Raw genomic sequence first — 18,753 nt, 5'->3', positions numbered from 1 at the left:
TTATCTCCACGGAGCTTTCTCCCGTGGTCATGTTTTGTTTTGCCATGTTTGGGAGGGATGTTTAATGATTAACTGGCACTAGCAAGGATACAATATTCCAGTGCAGTATTTCAAGGTAAGGAGATGAAGACCATTCCACCATAGCGACTTCAGTCTGGCTTTGCTCCATTGGATGAGGATCATTTTATGTCTAACCGTGCATTCCACAAACATTTATCAGGTCTTAAGTACTGAGTAAACAAAGACAGAGAAAGCATAGTCCCAAACCACAAGGATCTTAGAATTTCTACGGGGAGACAGAAAAGCAAATAGTGTTGGAAACTTGGCAGAGTGTGAGATGGAGACACTCCTAAGAATCAGTCTGTTGATAATGGGAGTAAAAGATTTCCTTAGAGCTGGGAACAACTGCACTGGCTCTTTAAATATCTGTAGTAGTTGTCACTGAAGCAGAATGAGATGAGGAAAAGTGTTTAAGGCAGAGGGAAAAGCATATGTTAAATTCCAGAAGCCATGCAAACAGTTTACTGTGATTTAGGTCATTCTGTTTTATTTTCAAAATGTTGAAATTGTGTTGTTCTCTCTCCCGACAGATAGATAGATGCATTCTGGAAATTTCAGTTTTAAAAACACTGGGCCTGAAGTGGGCTCATTCCAGGGAAGATAGGGTCTACCTCATGAAGAGGAGTGAGGATTTTGCTGGAGGTTTTTAAGGAGAGGCAAGTGGCTGAGTTAAGCGTTAATGAGATCCTCCCCAAGGACTTTGTGGAAAATGGATCTGTCTTGGGGCTGGGTGACCGTAGTGGCCCGGTCAATCTGGAGAGCAGCAATGAACTGCACTACACTGGACAGCAACTGAACAGGGCCAGTGGCAGTGGGAAAGGAAAGAGGTAAATGTTTACCAGATGGAGGTGGCAGAGTCCAGGCTGAGCTGGGCAGTGGATTGGATAGGAGCTTGGGGCTGGGTGACCGTAGTGGCCCGGTCAATCTGGAGAGCAGCAATGAACTGCACTACACTGGACAGCAACTGAACAGGGCCAGTGGCAGTGGGAAAGGAAAGAGGTAAATGTTTACCAGATGGAGGTGGCAGAGTCCAGGCTGAGCTGGGCAGTGGATTGGATAGGAGCCGAGTCAGGGTCTGTGGTATGTCTGGATTTGACCATCAAGACAATGAGTTCTGTTTTGTTCCTTTTCAGTTTAAGTGACTCAGGGACATTGAAATGGGCATACCCTGTTAGGAGTTAGAGGTCTGGAAGTCAAGGAAATATACTGACTCCAAATAAAGTTTTGGCATCTGTGAGCATGGAAACTGCAGGTCTCAGGAGTTCTCCTAGGACAAGAATGAAGAGCGAGAGAACAAGAAGGGTGTAATAGAATCTTGATAAGAAAAAAGGAAAAACACATCTGTTACATAGATGAGAGTTCCAACATTGAAAAGAACAATTATCCAGGTGTTGTTTTTTTTTCCAGTGTTAGTGGGCTATTATTTTTTCCACCCTGAGGTACAAAGGGCTGCCAAATAATTTTGAGGTATTCATAAGGAATCCACATGAGTGACACACAGTAGATACAACACCTTTCTTAGTAAGAAGCATGGTATTGTCTTGGACATCTTCTGATGCATTCGAATGACCATACAAGACATTCTGGGTCTTGTGTGTATAAGAGAACAGTAGCCATAACAAAACCATCCTCTGCTTTTAGAGAATTGGGAAGTTTTTATGAAATGTCCAGAAGGTATTTTTCAGGGGGGGGAAAGAAAAAACAGTTTCAGAATATCAATCACCAAATTAAATGACTAAGATATAAAATAAAATATAAACAATCTGCCAGGAATGAGAATGAAAATGTCCAAGAGCGTTCACCTAGAAGGAAGGTCTGATAAATTCCATCAGTATCTTCCTCCTGAGGTGAAACACATCTTATTTTTGGTCCCATCTTCAGTGAGGTTTTTCTATTAGATGGGTCCTTATCTAAAATGATCTCTTCTTGGTGGGAGTTTAACAAAGAAAGAGAAAAAGAAAAATGGCACTCAAGAAGCTGGAGGCTGGAGCAACTCTTGCTGAATTTGGTTTAGGACCAATTGAACTGGAGGCGAAGTCTGTAATTGCATAACACCCACCTGGAAAGATTTGCAGGGATTTTATTGAAACCTCAGAGGCTAATCATTATAAGTTACTAAGACCAGGTGTGGGGGTGCAGAAGTAGCCAGCATTCATTATCAAGAGCTAGGGAGACAATTCATTTCACCAAAATCATCTCCAGTCATCAATTTAAGACTCTGAATTTCTCACAAATGTACATTTTTCACAAATGTACACTTCTAAATGTTCTAAAGTACATTTACTTACACATCTGTTATGATTTGGATGTGAGGTCCCCACCACCACCAAAGCTGACAATGCAAGAAGGTTTAGAGAAATGATCCAGTTAGGAGAGCCTTAAGCCAATTAGTGATTTAATCATCTGAGAGGTTAACTGCAGGCAAGGGGGTGTGGCTAGAGGAGGTGGGCACTGGGGGCTTGGCTTTGGGGTATATATTGTATCTGGCAGGCGGAGCCTCTCTCTGCTTTCTGATCATCATGTGAGCTGTTTCTCTCTGCCACATTCTTCCACCATTATGTCCTGCCTCACCTCAAGCCTCACGAAATGGAGAAGTCTGTCTGTGGACTAAGACCTCTGAAACTTTGAGCCCCTAAATAAACTTTTACTCCTTTACAGTTGTTCTGGTCAGGTCCTTTAGTCATGGCAGTGAAAAGGCTGACTAAAACACATCCTTCCCTGTGGCCTGGGAACAAGAAACCAATGTTTCATTTGTTGCAGCACCAATTAGCTTACAGTGCATGTGGGATGAAAAAAATAATCTCATTAAAGCAATAACAAGAGCTTAAACTTAATTTTATTAGTGCTTATTTTGTAGTGCAAATAATTTTTATCATCTGCAAAACCAGATTCACTACTAGGATGTCTGCATGGTCAAGACAATTTAATGCATTCCGGGAGTACACTCTAGTGAATAGGCATGGTCTACTCAATTTTTTTTTCCCCCAAAGTATCACCAAATATCTAACATCTATTTTGTTTTTTGTTTTACTTTGGTTTTGAGGCTCTTTCTGAGAACGAAAGAGATCCAGGCCTTACATTATTTTTTAAAAGAAATTAGAGTCCATGGAATTGTTTAATAAATACATATTTTTTTTCAGTTGTCAATGGACCTTTATTTTACTTATTTATATGCGGTGCTGAGAATCGAACCCAATGCCTCACACGTGCTAGGCAAGTATTCTACCACTGAGCCACCACCTCAGCCCCCATGGAATTGTTTTAATGAATGGAAGTCATATAATTTGGCTACTGTTTCTTTTTTTCCCCTGTTTTTGTTAATTGACACACAGTAATTGTACATATTTATGGGATGCTGGGTGACATTTTACTATGTGTACTCAAAGTATAATGATCAGCTCAGGGTAATTAGCACATCAGTTTGGCTACTATTGATGAGAGATTGTAAAATATGAGAAATCTTAGAGTAATTATGGGTATGCATGAATCAGTCAGCATCAAGGAGGCTGAGTCCCTGTTGTGGAAACTCTGGGCAAGTTCACATCCACCTACAAATACTGGTTAAAAGCAGTTGCTGCATCTGGATAGTTAGCCTCTGGACCAAGAGCCCTCTAAGTGCACTTATTACCCACAAATTAGGTTATAAGTAGTGCCTCCTGGACATACACCCTGGCTCTGCCTCTCTGGTTATGTGAACCAGGCAAGTTGGCAAGTCACGTAGTTTCTCTGGGCCTCAGATATCTTACTTGTGTAAGAATCAAACCATTCTCATGGGGGTCATATGAGAATTAAATAATTCAGCAGTTGTAAAGCACCAAGAACAGAGGGGCATGTATACAGAATTCTGAATAATTATATAACAAAAATAAACCAGTCTGATTAGTTTGATTTTCCTAATCTTTCAGGGTATTACCCTTGCATTAATGGAGCACATTTCATGCCTTCTTTATTAACATAAGGATCTTTTAAACTAATGAAGAATTAAAAGGCCCCTGAAATTAAGAGCCTACAAATTGTTTATTATTTTCAGGCCTTCCAGGAGTAACATTTCTATGGGAGTACATATTTGCCAGAGATTAACCGGAAAATGCAGTGCTATCTTATCAACTGTAAGCATTGCATATTCAAAACCTAATTGGCAAGATCAAGCCTTATTCGAAATGGTGGGTTAAAAAAGGAAAGATGTAGATTTTTTTCTTTTTAAAATCACAACAAATAAGCACTCTAGAAAGTACTACCTTTCCTCCGTTAAGAGTCTCCTTCTGGTGAGTGTCAGGATACCAGGAACTGTGACCCCCAAACTCATGTGAAACTCCAGCTCTTCCTCCCTTTAGCTCTGTGTGTCTGGTTGAGCCCCTTCAGTCTCTGTGCCTCAGTTTCTCATCTGTACAATGAGGCTAATAATAGCTGCACCAAACTCATGGAATTATTATGCAGATTAAGGAAAATACTTATAAGAAAATAGCTGCCAGTACATGTCATGTCATTACTCTAAAATATCTCACCTCTCCAGGCTGTGGGGCTGCTTTTGCAGAAGCAGATTCCCCAAGTGTCATGTTATTCAGATTGTGTCCTTTTCAGATTTTCTAGCCAGCTGTTACTGCTTTGATCTTTAATGCTTTATCCCTTCTCCACTCCAAACTCCCCATTTTATTTATTTATTTATTTTTGTAAATCTCAGTCAAGTGCCTGTGTGAAGCTTGGCCTTTTCCTAAATTAGTTTCATGATGCTTGAGGATATGCTCCATGGGGCCTGGTGTCCTGTCCACGTGCTGAGGGGGCCTCTTTGTGTTCCCCTCACAATGCTTCCATGTGATCCTGAGCTGCAGAGAGCGTGGTCTTTATACTTTCTTCCTGAAGGGACTGAATAGAACAGTATAAAAGCTGAAATGTTAGAGATTTAAATTTTTTTGAAGGGGGGGGGAGGGTGTTTACTGATATAAATCTCTATCTTCTCAAATCCCACATTGGCAAAAGCATGATTGTCAATGTATTATTCCCTTTATATCTCCCGTATCTCCCTTAATTCCACCACCCAGGGTTAACACGTTGTTAGTGCTGTTAAGCAAACCTTGTGGTTATATGTTCATCCTGACAGAGTCTGAGAAAGGCTGAGGATGCCACTGAGCCCATGCCCCTGCTCAGAGCCTGTGCATAGTAAATGAATGCTAGAGGGAGCTGCTTGCTGGGGACTAGGTGTTTGCAATTGATCTACAAAAGAGGATTACGTCTGTGTCATCAGATTTGTTTTTCTTTTCTGTTGAATTTGTGTAAGAATCTTGCTTTCTTTATAATGGTCTTCATTATTCCCTTTTAAGAGAACACCTATCCTTGACTTCAGAAAGTTGGGGGAGGGTTGGGGTGGTGGCTTGGTGGTAGAGCGCTCCCCTAGCATGTGTGAGGCACTGGGTTTGATCCTCAGCACTAAGTAAAAATAAACAAAGGTCCACCAGCAACTAAAAACAATATTTACATAATAAAAGAAAGTTGGGAGAGATAGGAAAAAAGACTGGGTGGGCCATGGGTCATTTAAGACCAATAGGTGAAGGCATGTGTGGAACCTTCATGAGCAAGCACCCTCTGTGTGTCCTGGCTCCCCCGCAGCACTGCTCTGACATTGGCTATATACAAGCTGGAGGACACTCTTCTTCATCCTGTGCATGAAGTGGGACTTCATGAAACCACATAGCAGGGAAATGTGGAACTGGAGGCCCTGTGAGGAAGAGGGCGCAGTCACATATATGTTCATGGGAAGCTAGTCAAGGGAGAACACCAAAAGGGCAGGAACGACTGAATTGAGGTTGATATTTCTTCTAAGCCCACAATGAAGAGTGCCAATCCCAACAGGTGAAGATCAAAGGTCTGTGGAAGCACAAAGGAAGAGGAAGTCAGAAGTGCCTTTAGCAAAGGGCTGGGCTTAGGAAGAACGCTCAATGGGTTTATGCAGAGGGAAAAACAAGAGCTAAGCCATAAGTGGTTTGTCTGGTAAAGAGGTAGAAATGATGATTGACTTCAGGATTGGCTCATAGATCAGAGAAAAGTGAGAAGTGGTGGAATAGGGTCAGGTTAGTTGACCACATTGCTGAAGCATTTGTGTGTTTTATCCTGATACCTACAGGTAGGTGCTCACTGTGTGGTCATGACTTACTAAGGGGGGCATTTACTGTTCTTCCCTGAAGACAAGGAAGAACATGTGCTAAGAGCAAGCCTTGGCAAGCCCCTTTTCTTAAAGTCACATCTATCCTATTTTTATCTTGTTTTTGTTGGCTCCCTAGACCTGGCTAATGTCTGAGCTCCATGTCAAGGTGTAATCTAAGATCACATTATGATCCTGCACAACACACAGTGTTCTTACTGGGTCTTCAGTGAGGCTCATCATTAAGCTCATTAATCTGCCTTTAACCCAACGTAACCCTCAAGTGCCTATCTCACATGGTTAGACAGGCAATTATTTATGTCCATGCTCAATTTACTATATGACAGTCCCTTAATGTGCCACCTCTCAGAATAATTTTCTTCATAAAGAAAGTTCAACAAGGGCACACAGAAATCACTTCTTAAATATGCAGTCCTTTGCCCTGCCTTGGACTATTTACCACATGACTAGAATTTTCATTTTTTAATCTTTCACAATCCCTTCCTGTATTAGGATTTTCCAGAGAAATGAAGCCAACAGGGGATATTATATACATACATACATACATACATATGCACAAACACACACATATATATATATATGCACACACACATATATATATATATATATGTATGTGTGTGTGTTTCCTCATGATAAATCTCATAAATATATGAATATATATGAGATTTATTATGAGGAATTATCTCACACATTATGGTGGCAGAGAAGTCCCAGTATCTGCCATTGACAAGCTAGAGAACCAGGAAAGCTGGTGGTGTCATTCATTCCCTGACTAGGGGCTTGAGAACCAGGGGTGGTGATCGTGTCAATCCCATTTCATCCTTGAAAATGAAATGACATGTCCCAGCTCAGTGAGGAAGCAAAAAGACTACATCCTCCTTCCTCCAACTTTTGTTCAATGCTACAATGCTACTATACTGGGAACAGTGACATACACATCTACTCATATAGGTACTAATCTCATGCAGAGCTACTCTCTGGACCAGACTTGACATCCTAGCCCAGTCAAGTTGATATACAGAATTCGCCCTCACCTTTCCCTTTTCTCAGCAACACCACCCTTCAAAAGATAGTAAAGTATATAAGGCAAGGTAAATGTGCCCCACACTTAGCTTTGATTTGCTAACTCACACCACAAACTTGATACACCTTTGTAGGAAGATGTGTAGGTAGTTCCAGAAACAATTACTTTAGATGAGGCGTCAAGGATACAATTTCTGTTCCCTGCATGTCTTGATGGCTTCAATTAGAAAACAAAAGAAAAAGAGTAGATACATATCAGCAAGATCATTTTTTAATCATAAGCAAACTTCCAGGGGTCACTTTGCTCCTCTTATCAGAAATCTTCATTTACTAGAATTTCTGCATATTTTGTCTTTGGATTAGGCATCTCACAAGATGACCTTGGGAGCCCTGCTCTATAACTTTTTAGAGGATGAAAAGTTAAGTACATAAGATTTCATCACAAATTAAACCTTAAACCAAAGATGTTTGGGAAAAAAATTTATATATCATATTTATATTCTGCACAACATTTTTATGACTAACATTTATTGAGTGCTTAGTACATGCTGGGCACTGTGCTAAGTGTTTTATGGGAATCCTCTTACTATATATCTATAATCTTCACTCAGTTCTACTAGACATAAGTTATTGTTATTCTCATCATAGCAGGAGAGGCCCAGAGACCTCAAAGGACCTGGTTGAGAACACAGTTAAGTTTCAAAGGGAAAAATCACCATCCTCTAAGTTCAGAATGAATACTTCTAACTACTTTGTGCTATCATTTTTACCTGGTTCACCACTCATCCTTGATACACTAAAGTATCAGTTAATTAGATGCAAGATTAACAAGACTCTTAAAATTGCCAGAGTGTTCATTCCATTAAAAAGAGCCAAAAACTAAAAACTAAAAAAAAAAAAAAAAAAGATAGAAGTTGTCCCCTCATCACAGTCCTGTTTAATCCTCTTCATTGTTGTCCATTTTGGGTGGAATAAAGTCCACACTCCATAGTGGGTTCTACAAAGCATTGTATGAGTCTGGCCTGCTTCTTCAGCCTCATCTTTTACCCATTTCTCCTTGCTCATGAGCTCAAGATCACACAGATAATAAGCAGAGCCAGGATCCAGATTCAGAAAGACTGGCTTTACAACCATAGGCTTTGAAATGCTTTGCTAGTTGGATGAATGGAGGGGCACATAGATGGATGAACATGTGCATGGATGGATGGATAGAAGGAAGGGAGGGAGGGAGGAAAGAAGGAAAAATAGATCTATAAATTCATGGATTAAAGGAGGAAGGAAAGAAAGGGGATGATCCATTTAACAGAAACTTACATCTTATACCATTAGCCAAATCTAGTATAGTTTTGCATTAGCCTCTGCAGTACTTTCCAGTAAGGTTGGGGTCCCCACCTGCAAAAGAACATGCATACATATACTTTATTCACCCAACAGATGAAATCCAACTAAAGTTGAGGTATGGAGAGATAGCCTCTATCCAGCTTCAGAAGCTGATCAAGTTAGGTATAAACAAGTTTGCCTGCATAGATAGGTTATATCATTTTTTTAAATCCATCCAGGAAACCTAGCTACATGAGACACCAGTTTCCTTTTCCAGAGGTGACATACAGGGCAAATGTGGCACAAATTCTGAAAAGCGTACTGAACTCATATGTAGCATATGAAATAGTTAACTCTGTCTTCAACCATCAACTATCCTTAAGTGGCTTACCTGTCCATCTATCATCCTCGTACCTACCAAGAAAGAGGGCTACATGCAAGAGAGTATTATGAAACCCCCAGAGGTTCTCTTAGGCCATCCCCCAAACTCCCAATCCCTTCTCCCTTCCAAAGGAACACTTATCCTATTTCCATTATCCTAAATGACTCATGGCTGTTTGGAGCTTTAGATAAAGAAGATCAAATAATGTACTCTTTTTTCTTTTGGTAGGACTCCTTCCCATCAACAGTATATTTGTTTCATGTATTGTGACTGTCATCTCAATATATTTATATTGTGTGTAGCATTTTGAAAAATAAATTCTTTGTAGTAAAGTATGCTGCTATAGGAACCATGATTTATTTATCTAATCTACTGCTGGATGCACATTTTGATGGCTTCAAGTTTGGAGCTGTAATAAATACTGCTGCTATGAACATTGATGAACATTTTTTTAGAGCACATTTGTGTGTCTGTCTGTTGGGTTTATGCCTTTGGCTCGAGTTATTGTTTCATAGAGTAAGAATGTTTTAACTTTAGTAAATTCTGCTAAACTATTTTTCAAAGTGCTTGAGATGCCAGGAGCCTTGGTACATGCTTGTAATACCAGGACATCATGAGGCTGAGGCAGAGGTATCACAAGTTGGAGGCCAGCCTCAGCAACTTAGAAAGACCCTGTCTCAAATAAAAAAAGGCTGGGAGTGTGGCTCAGTGGTTAAATGCCCCTGGTTTCAATCCCTGGTACCAAAAAAAAATAATAATTTTTTAAGTGGTTGAGCCATTTTGCATGCCCATGATCAATGTATGATGATTCCATTTGTACTATAGTATTATCAACAATTAATATGTGTAACCTTTTCACTTTAGCCATTCTAGTGAATGTTCAAAAGTGTCTTATTGTTTAAAGTTGCATTCCTTTATGATTTAAAAAATCTTAATACCTTTACACATGTTTATCACTAAGATATTCTATTTCTTAAAGTGCATATTACATTTTGCCCATGTTCCTACTGGGTTGTCATTTTCTTATTTATAGAAATGCATATTTCTATAAATAAATCAGAATTTCTATAAGTTAATAACATATATATATATATATATATATATATATATATATATATATATATATATATATATACCAGTTCTCTGTCAGATAATGTTGTAAATGTTTTCTTTCCTATTCTGAGGCTGCCATTTTAATGTATTTTTTGATAAACAGAAATTTTTGCGTTTAGTATAATACAATCACACCTTTTCCTTATGGTTGATGGTTTTCTGTTTTAAGAACCTTTTGCCAACTTTAAAGTCTCTTGTTTTAGATAGGAGCCCCATTGTTTTTCCTTTTACACTGAGATCTATAATCCATTTAGAATTGATTTTTGTAGATGGTGTGAGAGAGTCATAAATAATTTCTTCCAGATGCATATACAATTGGCACAACCCAATGTTTTGGAAATCCTCTCCTCCATGGTGCCACTCATGCCATAAATCTAGTGACTGTATATGCAGGTCTTTTTCTCTGGACTCTATTCTATTCCATCATCCTGTTTTTTTAGCTCTGTCCCACACTGTCCTTATTGTTGAGGTTTACTTTAAGTCTTTATATTTGGTAGTGTTAAGTCCTCTAAATCTGCCATTTTGGCTAATATTTATTGAGTGCTTATTTTTTCTCAGAGTCACTTTACATTTATATTTAACCCTAACAGTACCTCAATGAGGTAGATGGTATTGTCTTCTTCTTTTGGTACCAGGGATTGAACCCAGGGGCACTTAACCACCAAGCCACATTCCCAGCCCGGTTTTTATAGTTTTTATTAGAGACAGGGTCTCTCTGAGTTGCTTAGGGCCTTGCTAAGTTGCTGAGGCTGGGTTTGAACTCAAAATGCCCCTAGCTCGCTAAGATTATAGGTGAGCGCCACCATGCCTGGCTTTGTCATTTTTTGTTTGTTTGTTTAAATGAGAATATTGAAGTCCAGAAGAATTTTAAGGTGGTCAAAGTCACCTAGCTGTTCAGTAATGATGCCAAGATTTGCTATCAGGCCAACCTGGCTACAGAACCTCTGCTCTTTTGTTAACACATACTGCCTGCCTGCAATGTGGCCTCATTCACTTTTGCTGAATGGACTGGCTTTTGGTGCTATGTATCTGATTTACAGCCCTAACACTAGTTTGTTTGGTTGGTTATTTTTTTTTTCCTTCTCTCCATGTCCTCAAATAAATAAATAAGGCACATAGGGAAAGTGAACAATGAAGCATTGGATTAGCTCCTGTGTGTCTTTTCAGTGTAGATTTCATGCTATTTTTAGGCATGGAAAAAGATAGAAAAGTCTATTCAGAGTCCTATTAAACCAGGCTTCAGGAGCTGGGAAGAGCTGGGGAGGCAGGAAGCCTCTGATCCCCTATCCTGAAACAGTGGGGGTGGTGGCTTCTGTATTGGCTAAACTTGAGGGAACTTGAAGTTCTTTGCCCTCACTCTCCTCTTTTCACCTCTTCTGCCTACAAAAGGTTCTGAACTTTTAGCATCTTCCCCCACAGTCCCATCCTTTAAAATCAAACTGTTATGGAATACCAGATCTAAAAATAGAAAACTCAGGGTTTTCTAGGTAGAGTAAGATGATTTTTCTGCAAAGGTATAAATATGCATTTGCATCTGAGAGTTCATAAATATATAATCCAGACTGACCCTAAAACCACAAATAATTCTAATCTGAGTTTCTGTGCTGTGGATTACTAATAAGATTTCATGACTATTCTGGCAATTTTCATGTGTTAAATGCTTTGGGGGATGTCTGATTTACTCCCTTTTTTTCTGTAATTCATAATTTTACAGCAAAGTGCCCTTTCTATTAGAACTACTTATCTCTTTCAAAATGCACCATTTCCAAAGACCATTGCTAGCAAAATAGCTTATAATGCTGTGGTAAAAATATTCTAATTTTCCCAGAGCCTCCTAAATCTGTATCCTACTAGTCATTTCAAAATGGGTTCAATGTCTCTTTTAGCATAACAGGGGTCATAGAAAGCTTTTCAGCATCTAGAAAATTATACGTGTCTTAGAAAATTCTCATGAAAGAACTAAAAGGGTCTGTATTTGCCTGTGTCATTTTGTCATTCTATCCTTAATCAAGTAATTTTCTTATGTAATGGTCTACATTTCGTGGTATGAATAGGTTGAAAGGGTATAAAACCAAGTAACAATTTTCTTATGAAGAGTAAATACTAGCTCATCAACATTTGCTAAGCCTATCAAATACCACTCTGCTGCCTTAACACCCGAAGTGAAATGTGTAGCCGTTCTGTCAATAAAGGAAATCATAGTTAAGCGACTAAAGTTCAGTGCAGGCACAGTCTCCAAATTCTATTAAGTTTGATGGACGCTAGAGTATTAAAAATACATGATCTGGTCTGTGTGTGTGTGTGTGTGTGTGTGTGTGTGTGTGTACAGACAGATGGGATTTTAGACTTGGCAGGAACCTTAGAAATCCACTGCTCTACCTCATTTATAGCTAAGACACCCAGAGCCCAGAGAACTGAAATGAACTTCTCAAAGTTGCAGGGCAACTCCTGATCCCATTCTTCATACTCCTCTTTTCATATTTAGCTGTTACTCTGCAGCATCCCTGTCTTCTGAGTCTCTCATAACAATACCTGTTTCACTTCATATTATCCTTTGGAAGAGGAATGAACCTGCTTTGACAAGTGCTATGATTAGGGTGTGGTTTGTAACCCAAGCGTTCTTGTGTTGGAGGCTTGGTTCCCAGTTGTATTAAGAAATGCCGGGACCTTTAAAAGGTGGAACCTAGCAGAAGCTAGTTAGGTCATTAGAGACATGCCCTTGGAAAGATTTAATGCTCGTGTCTTGAAGGGAGTTCATTCCCTTATGAATTTTTATAAAAGAGCAAAGCTGGTCCCCAAATCTCTCTGGCTTTCTTTCTTACCATGTGATCTATCCCTCTAGCACACACTCCCACAGTTATTCCATCTGCCATGTTGTGATGTAGCCAAAAGGCCTTCATCTGAGCCAGCAGATTCAGGTTCCAAGGTCTTGGACGTTCAAAACTGTGAGCTAAATAGGCCTCTTTTTCTTTACAAAGAACCCCCCCTCAGGCATTTTGTTATAGAAATAGAAAATGGACTAATACAACAACAAAATGCTACATAAATGTACTGCATTCTTGTTTTTATTTTTTAAACCTATAGTGTAGGTTATAGTTGCTTTCAAAGCTGGCCTACTTCTAAATAAATTAGATGTCAGCAAATTAATAGAATCCATTCTACACTGAACTCTGAAAATATCTTTATATTCCAGACTTAAAAGATCAGTGAGTTGATTCTTTTTTTTATAAAGCAGAATCTCATTGTGTTAAAAATAGTGTGCTTAAAAACAATTTGATTTTTAAAATGTCTTACTATTTTTGTCTCATTGAAAGCTTCTCTCTAAATTTCATTTATAAAATCATTGCTTGCTAATTCTTTTCTTTTTCTCAATAAGTGTTGTTTTCTATTAAAAGCACAATAAATCTTACCTTCCTCGTTTTACTTGTGTATTTTTTAAACCCTCAAATGAAGGACACTGTTCTTAAGACACAGTATGTCCCTGTAATCCAACATGAGTTCACATTTATAAATGGGTAGGCTGGGACAGAGTTCAGTTGATAAATGTTGCACCGAATGATCCTCATAGTTCAAAGCATTAAGCCATAAAGACAGTTACTCCTCCCATCCTCACAGCAACCTTATAAAACACATGTTATTGCTGTCCCCAGTTTTCAGATGAGAACTGAGGCACAGAGAGGTGAAATTACTTGCCTAGGCAACTCATTTGGGGGTAGTAAAGCCAGAACTCGAGCCTCAGTAGTCTAGCTTCTGGCATCCTTGTGCCCTAGCTACCACGATCATCTCCTGAGTGAGTGATTTTGCCTTTTCTGACAGTGCTTACCTACAAATGGATCAGGTTATCTGAACAGTCCCTTCCTGCAAAATGCCCTTCAATCTTAAATATCTGCATTTTGATAGTTTTGGAGGAAAGACATCAGTACTTAATACTTTATCCTGATGTCTAATAGAGACAGAGTTCACTGAGAAACAGAATGAGGAAACAGGGGAACACCACAACGATGATGGGTTTTGGAGCCAAGTGGATCCAAGTTGCAGTCCTGCTTTTATGGTTTGTAATCCATGCAACCTTGAGCCTCCCCTGCTTAAATATCCTATTTCTAACATTTAAAAAAAGGAAGATTAATAACAGCTCTCTCTTGAGTGCTTGTTGCAATAAATGACCATAATTTACATAGAATCTGCCATCCAGCACCTGGCCTGTGGTCACAGGCAGTGGTGTTGTTGGCGTTGGTACTGTTATCACAGGGCCAGGTGTCCTCAATCAGCAGGCACTGGCTTTGCACTTGCTGGGAGCCCCATTGGACTGCAGGTCACAATCTGGGTTTCTGTTGAAAGAGATGACAGGAGATCCAGGAGAGTGGGTGGAGAAATTAATTTTCAAAGCAGCCACCACAAAGAAATGCCTGGGGCTCTTGATGTCAATGAAAGCAGGAAGGCTGCTGCTGGGTCAGCTAAATTGTGGGTTTCTAGCTTGCACTTGGGGCCACCTAAAAGAAGCTCATGATGGATGGTTTTATTTCTCCAAGTTTCACCTTCCTTATATATAAAGTGAGGATGCCATGATGCCTGCCTTCCAGGGATGGTTGAGATAGTGCCTGGAGGAGCCCTGGCACCTAATGTGCAGCCAGCTAACACGCCTGTTATTAATGAGGTTACTTCCTCCCTCTTCACCCAAGCAAGAATGGGGCTTGTGGGTCTCAGTTTCGCCTGGCAATCTCAGCTCCAGTAATCCCATAAACATTTTATCTGGGGCATAAAGTACACACATAATCACACTTGGCCCCAAAATGATTCTGTGATAATGTGATTAATAACGAGTTCTCGGACGGTAATAGTGTTTTAAGGTGCTTCTGTAGACTTGTAAATTTCATTGGCTTCAGTGCTTATGAAAGTGAGACTGACAGCTCATTGCCCAGGGCAGCAAACACCACAATTTGCCTGTGTTGATGTTCCAAGTTCCCTAAATAGCTTTGTGTCTCAGGTCAAAACTTCACATTTGCCAGTGTCTCACTGCCAGTAAACCAGGCTGGGGGAGAGGGTGACTTGTGTGTTCTTGCTTCTAATTGCTGAGATATGAACACACTTGACTAGGAATTAGGGGAAATGTCATACAGTCACCCATGATCCTGAAACTACTGTGCTGATATAGGGTTCATGTCATTGTCCCCACCTCCCGGTGTATCTGTGTTAACTTTTATCCTCTCTAAAGCTCTTTCCCATGAATGGTGTCATTTGATCCTTGAAAAAGCCTAGGGAAAATGCACAGGAGATTTCATTTCTATTTTCTAGTTAGGAAAATCCAGACCCAGAAAGGAAAAGGGTTTCGCTTCTGATTGGCATGGACAGAACTTATGAACCTAAATCTTGTGTGCTCAAACCCTTTCTCCATGACTGCATATAGCAGTTGACCTTTGCCCTTAGCTGTCTGGGACAAAATAGCATTGTCTTGTATTCAGATCTGGTTGTGCCTTTCAGGGTGAGCTGTACAAACACATATCCATTTGTGACTGTTTGAGGATGTTCAGAGTTCTGGAATCCACTATATTCAGAAAGTTTGAAGAGAGGCGATTTGGGTATGCAACAACTTTAGCTGTGCCAGAGCATAGCGTGTTCCCCTTAGATCTGGTCAGGGTTCATCCAGCTTCCGGGGGCCTGTACCAGAGTCTTCTCTATGAGTGGAGCTGCTGTGCATCCACATGGTAGGCACCAGGGCTCTCCCCAACCGAAAGTCTCTTCTCTTCACTCCACTTCGACCCTTCCCCCTTCTCTCTTGGACTTCCAATGCCTGAAATTTCACCATCCTGGGCCTTGAGGACTAATTGGTCTTTAGAGATTCCAAATAAAACAAAAACACTTACACTATATGTAACAGCATATATATTTGTTTGGGGTGGGTTGGATCACAAAGCCTAGTTCCTTGAGCTCTGCAATGTTCTTGTGAGTAGTAAGGGACTTTACAAAGACCAAATGAGGTGTCATATGCATAAAAGGGGTATGAAAGTATAAGTTTGGCAGGTGACACAGATCCAGGGAGGGGCTTGGGCCCTGGTTTGAGGAGGAGGAGGAGGAGGAAGAGGTGAGAGGTGGCCAGACCTAGAGCCCAGGGCACTGAATCTGACCTGAAAAAGCTTACCAGGGTGGGCTCATATGCAATTTTGACTGATTGCAAGGCTGGACCCAATACAGCCTTCACAGCCATTTTGTTTGCTCTGACCTCCAGCCATCTGTGCCTGGGAATGTAAAACAAATGGTTAATGGCATCAGATGGTTAATGATCACAAATGTCCCCTCCTCACTGCCATAAGAGGAAAAAGAGCCCCCTGGAGACACAATCACGGATGCTATTTCCAAAGTTGGAATTAATTTGTGTATTCAAGAAAGCCCATCTTCTGCCAGTCATTCTGTTAAGAAAGGGGAAATTAAGGGTGATGGAGGCACTATGCCCAAGGGGGCAACTGAAATAATCTCTATAAGGTCAAAAAGGCACATACAGGGCTCATATTCAACATGGTCTTGAAACAAAGCCATAAGGTCTGTGTCCTGGAGCTGACGTTCTTTAGAAAAAAATATATGCTGAAGTATAGGTCTGCCAATCTGACCTTAAACTTCTTTGTTTTATGAGGGCTAGCCTTTGATTGCCTTTTTAAAATCCCTTTTGTCCATGGCCGCTTAAGTAAAGATGCTGTCCTTGTCTCTCTTTGGGGAACCTGCCTTTGGTTGTTTCACTGTTCTAAAACTTCCTCATTTCCCATCTCCTTCCTCTAGCTAGTGAGACCTGCAATGACTTCCACCCGATGTTCTTCACCCACGACAGATCCTTTGAGGAGTTTTTCTGCATCTGTATCCAGCTCCTGAATAAGACATGGAAGGAAATGAGGGCAACTTCTGAAGACTTCAACAAGGTAAAGTGGGTCTTGGGCAGAAGAAGGGGCTCCCCATCTTGTTAGAGGGGCATCATCCTCAACCTATAATATGGTCTCTCAGCTGTCTGGAGAAGGTGGTGGGCAAGGCAAGAGAAAGAAGAAGACTGCAGCTTTGGGTTGCTGCAATAATGAAAGCAACCTCTGGGTATAAGCAGATTTGTCCCTTTTGTCCAAGTCAGAGTCCCCTGGTAGAGACCCTTTCTTTTCAACTTTGTCAAGGTGAACTTATCACTTTGTGGCTTTAGTTTGGGATGTCTTGTCAATACTATAAGATTAATGGGGAGGGTGCCCTTCCTCCACCTGTCGAGTAGACAAGCACAGAGCCAGTCGGACCAGGAAGACAGCCTTGTCTTAGCCATTTGTCTCTTTGTGGATTATGGAGGTGTTGAGATCATCTGCCCTGTGCTTTGTTAAAAAGAATTTTTATTATGGGCTGGGGATGTGGCTCAAGCGGTAGCGCTCTCGCCTGGCTTGCGTGCGGCCCGGGTTCGATCCTCAGCACCACATACAAACAAAGATGTTGTGTCCACCGAAAACTGAAAAATAAATATTAAAAATTCTCTCTCTCTCTCTCTCTCTCTCTCTCTCTCTCTCTCTCTCTTTAAAAAAAAGAATTTTTATTAAAGGAAAGGTATTTTCAGGGAATTGTATAGGTTTTTGTGGAGCATTCTTGGTTTATAAGCATTGAATCCTTTGCACTGTGCTGTCGTTTGGTTTTTCTGTGGTATGATTTCACACAAGAGCGCAACTTTCCCATATCCATCCATATGTGAATGTCAAGTAAAGAGAGAGAGGTGTTGACCAATCTAAAGGAAACAGAAGCAAAGTCCATGCTTTTAGAGATAAATAAACTCTATATCCTTCAATAAAAGCCCTAGGAATGATAATACTATGTCTAATAACTGTTTTTAGGACTGGATCAGACATATGTTGACCTTCAATGCCTTAGATATGCTCTTATAAATGGCTCTGGTATGGTTGGCTCCCCGCACGCAAGCCCATTCACCCAGTTACTATGAATATAACCTAAGAGTCTAAGAATCTGGTCTCATACTCACACCCTAGGGCCTTTGTGGGCTGTGGCTTGAAGCATAACCTATCTGAATTCCAATGGCACTTAATGATCTTGTTAGTCTTTGCCTCCCTGTCTCCTTATCTCTGAATTTCTGTCTCATCCTTCCTTTCTGCTGCATTTCTGGTGGGTGGCATCTTGAATTAACACTGGTTGCAGGCAAAAAATCAGGAAAAGGACTCTATCCTTAGGTTCTAACCTGTCTCCCTCAACATAGGGATCTCATCATCTGCCTTTATGGATGTACACCATTCTGTCTCAGTCGTGTCTGCCGTCTTTCCTTTGCACCTCAGGCCACCTATTGATTTCACTGAATTAGGCCTTAGTGATGTTCCTTTATGGAGCACACTGCAGTCCAGAGCTTCCATGTGCCTAAGCAGCTATGCCAGAGGACAGGCATGACTCAAGGAGCACAGGGAAGGAAAGAAGCCCATTAGTTCCCCTGTGATTATAACTGAACCTCTTCAGTGTACTTAAGTTGATTATGGGAGACTCTGCAATTCGGTGCAAATCGTCTACAGGATAGTCTTCATCCAATCAAGCCAAAAAAAAAAAAAGGAGGAGATATAAATTAATAGTCTTTGAAAGTGGCTACAGCCACGTTGTCCTGGATAAGTTCCTCTCCGCAAGGGCTGGGTTGTGAAATACTTCTAGTCCTCAGCCTTATGTGTGAGGACATGTGCTTCTCCAGGGCAAGGAG

General features: G+C 40.5%; 1 protein-coding gene across 1 annotated transcript in view; it reads left to right on the top strand.

The window, feature by feature from the left end:
- The window catches only part of Elmo1 (engulfment and cell motility 1), a 559,102-nt gene that overhangs the window by 383,811 nt on the left and 156,538 nt on the right, over positions 1 to 18,753 (top strand). The window contains exon 16 of the mRNA XM_026387606.2: positions 16,824 to 16,960. Coding sequence (XP_026243391.1) covers positions 16,824 to 16,960 — 137 coding nt within the window. The remainder of the gene's footprint in view (positions 1 to 16,823; positions 16,961 to 18,753) is intronic.

Source organism: Urocitellus parryii, chromosome 3 (genome assembly GCF_045843805.1).
Source record: "Urocitellus parryii isolate mUroPar1 chromosome 3, mUroPar1.hap1, whole genome shotgun sequence".
Taxonomy (NCBI): domain Eukaryota; kingdom Metazoa; phylum Chordata; class Mammalia; order Rodentia; family Sciuridae; genus Urocitellus; species Urocitellus parryii.
This window is presented reverse-complemented; position numbering and strand designations above follow the sequence as displayed.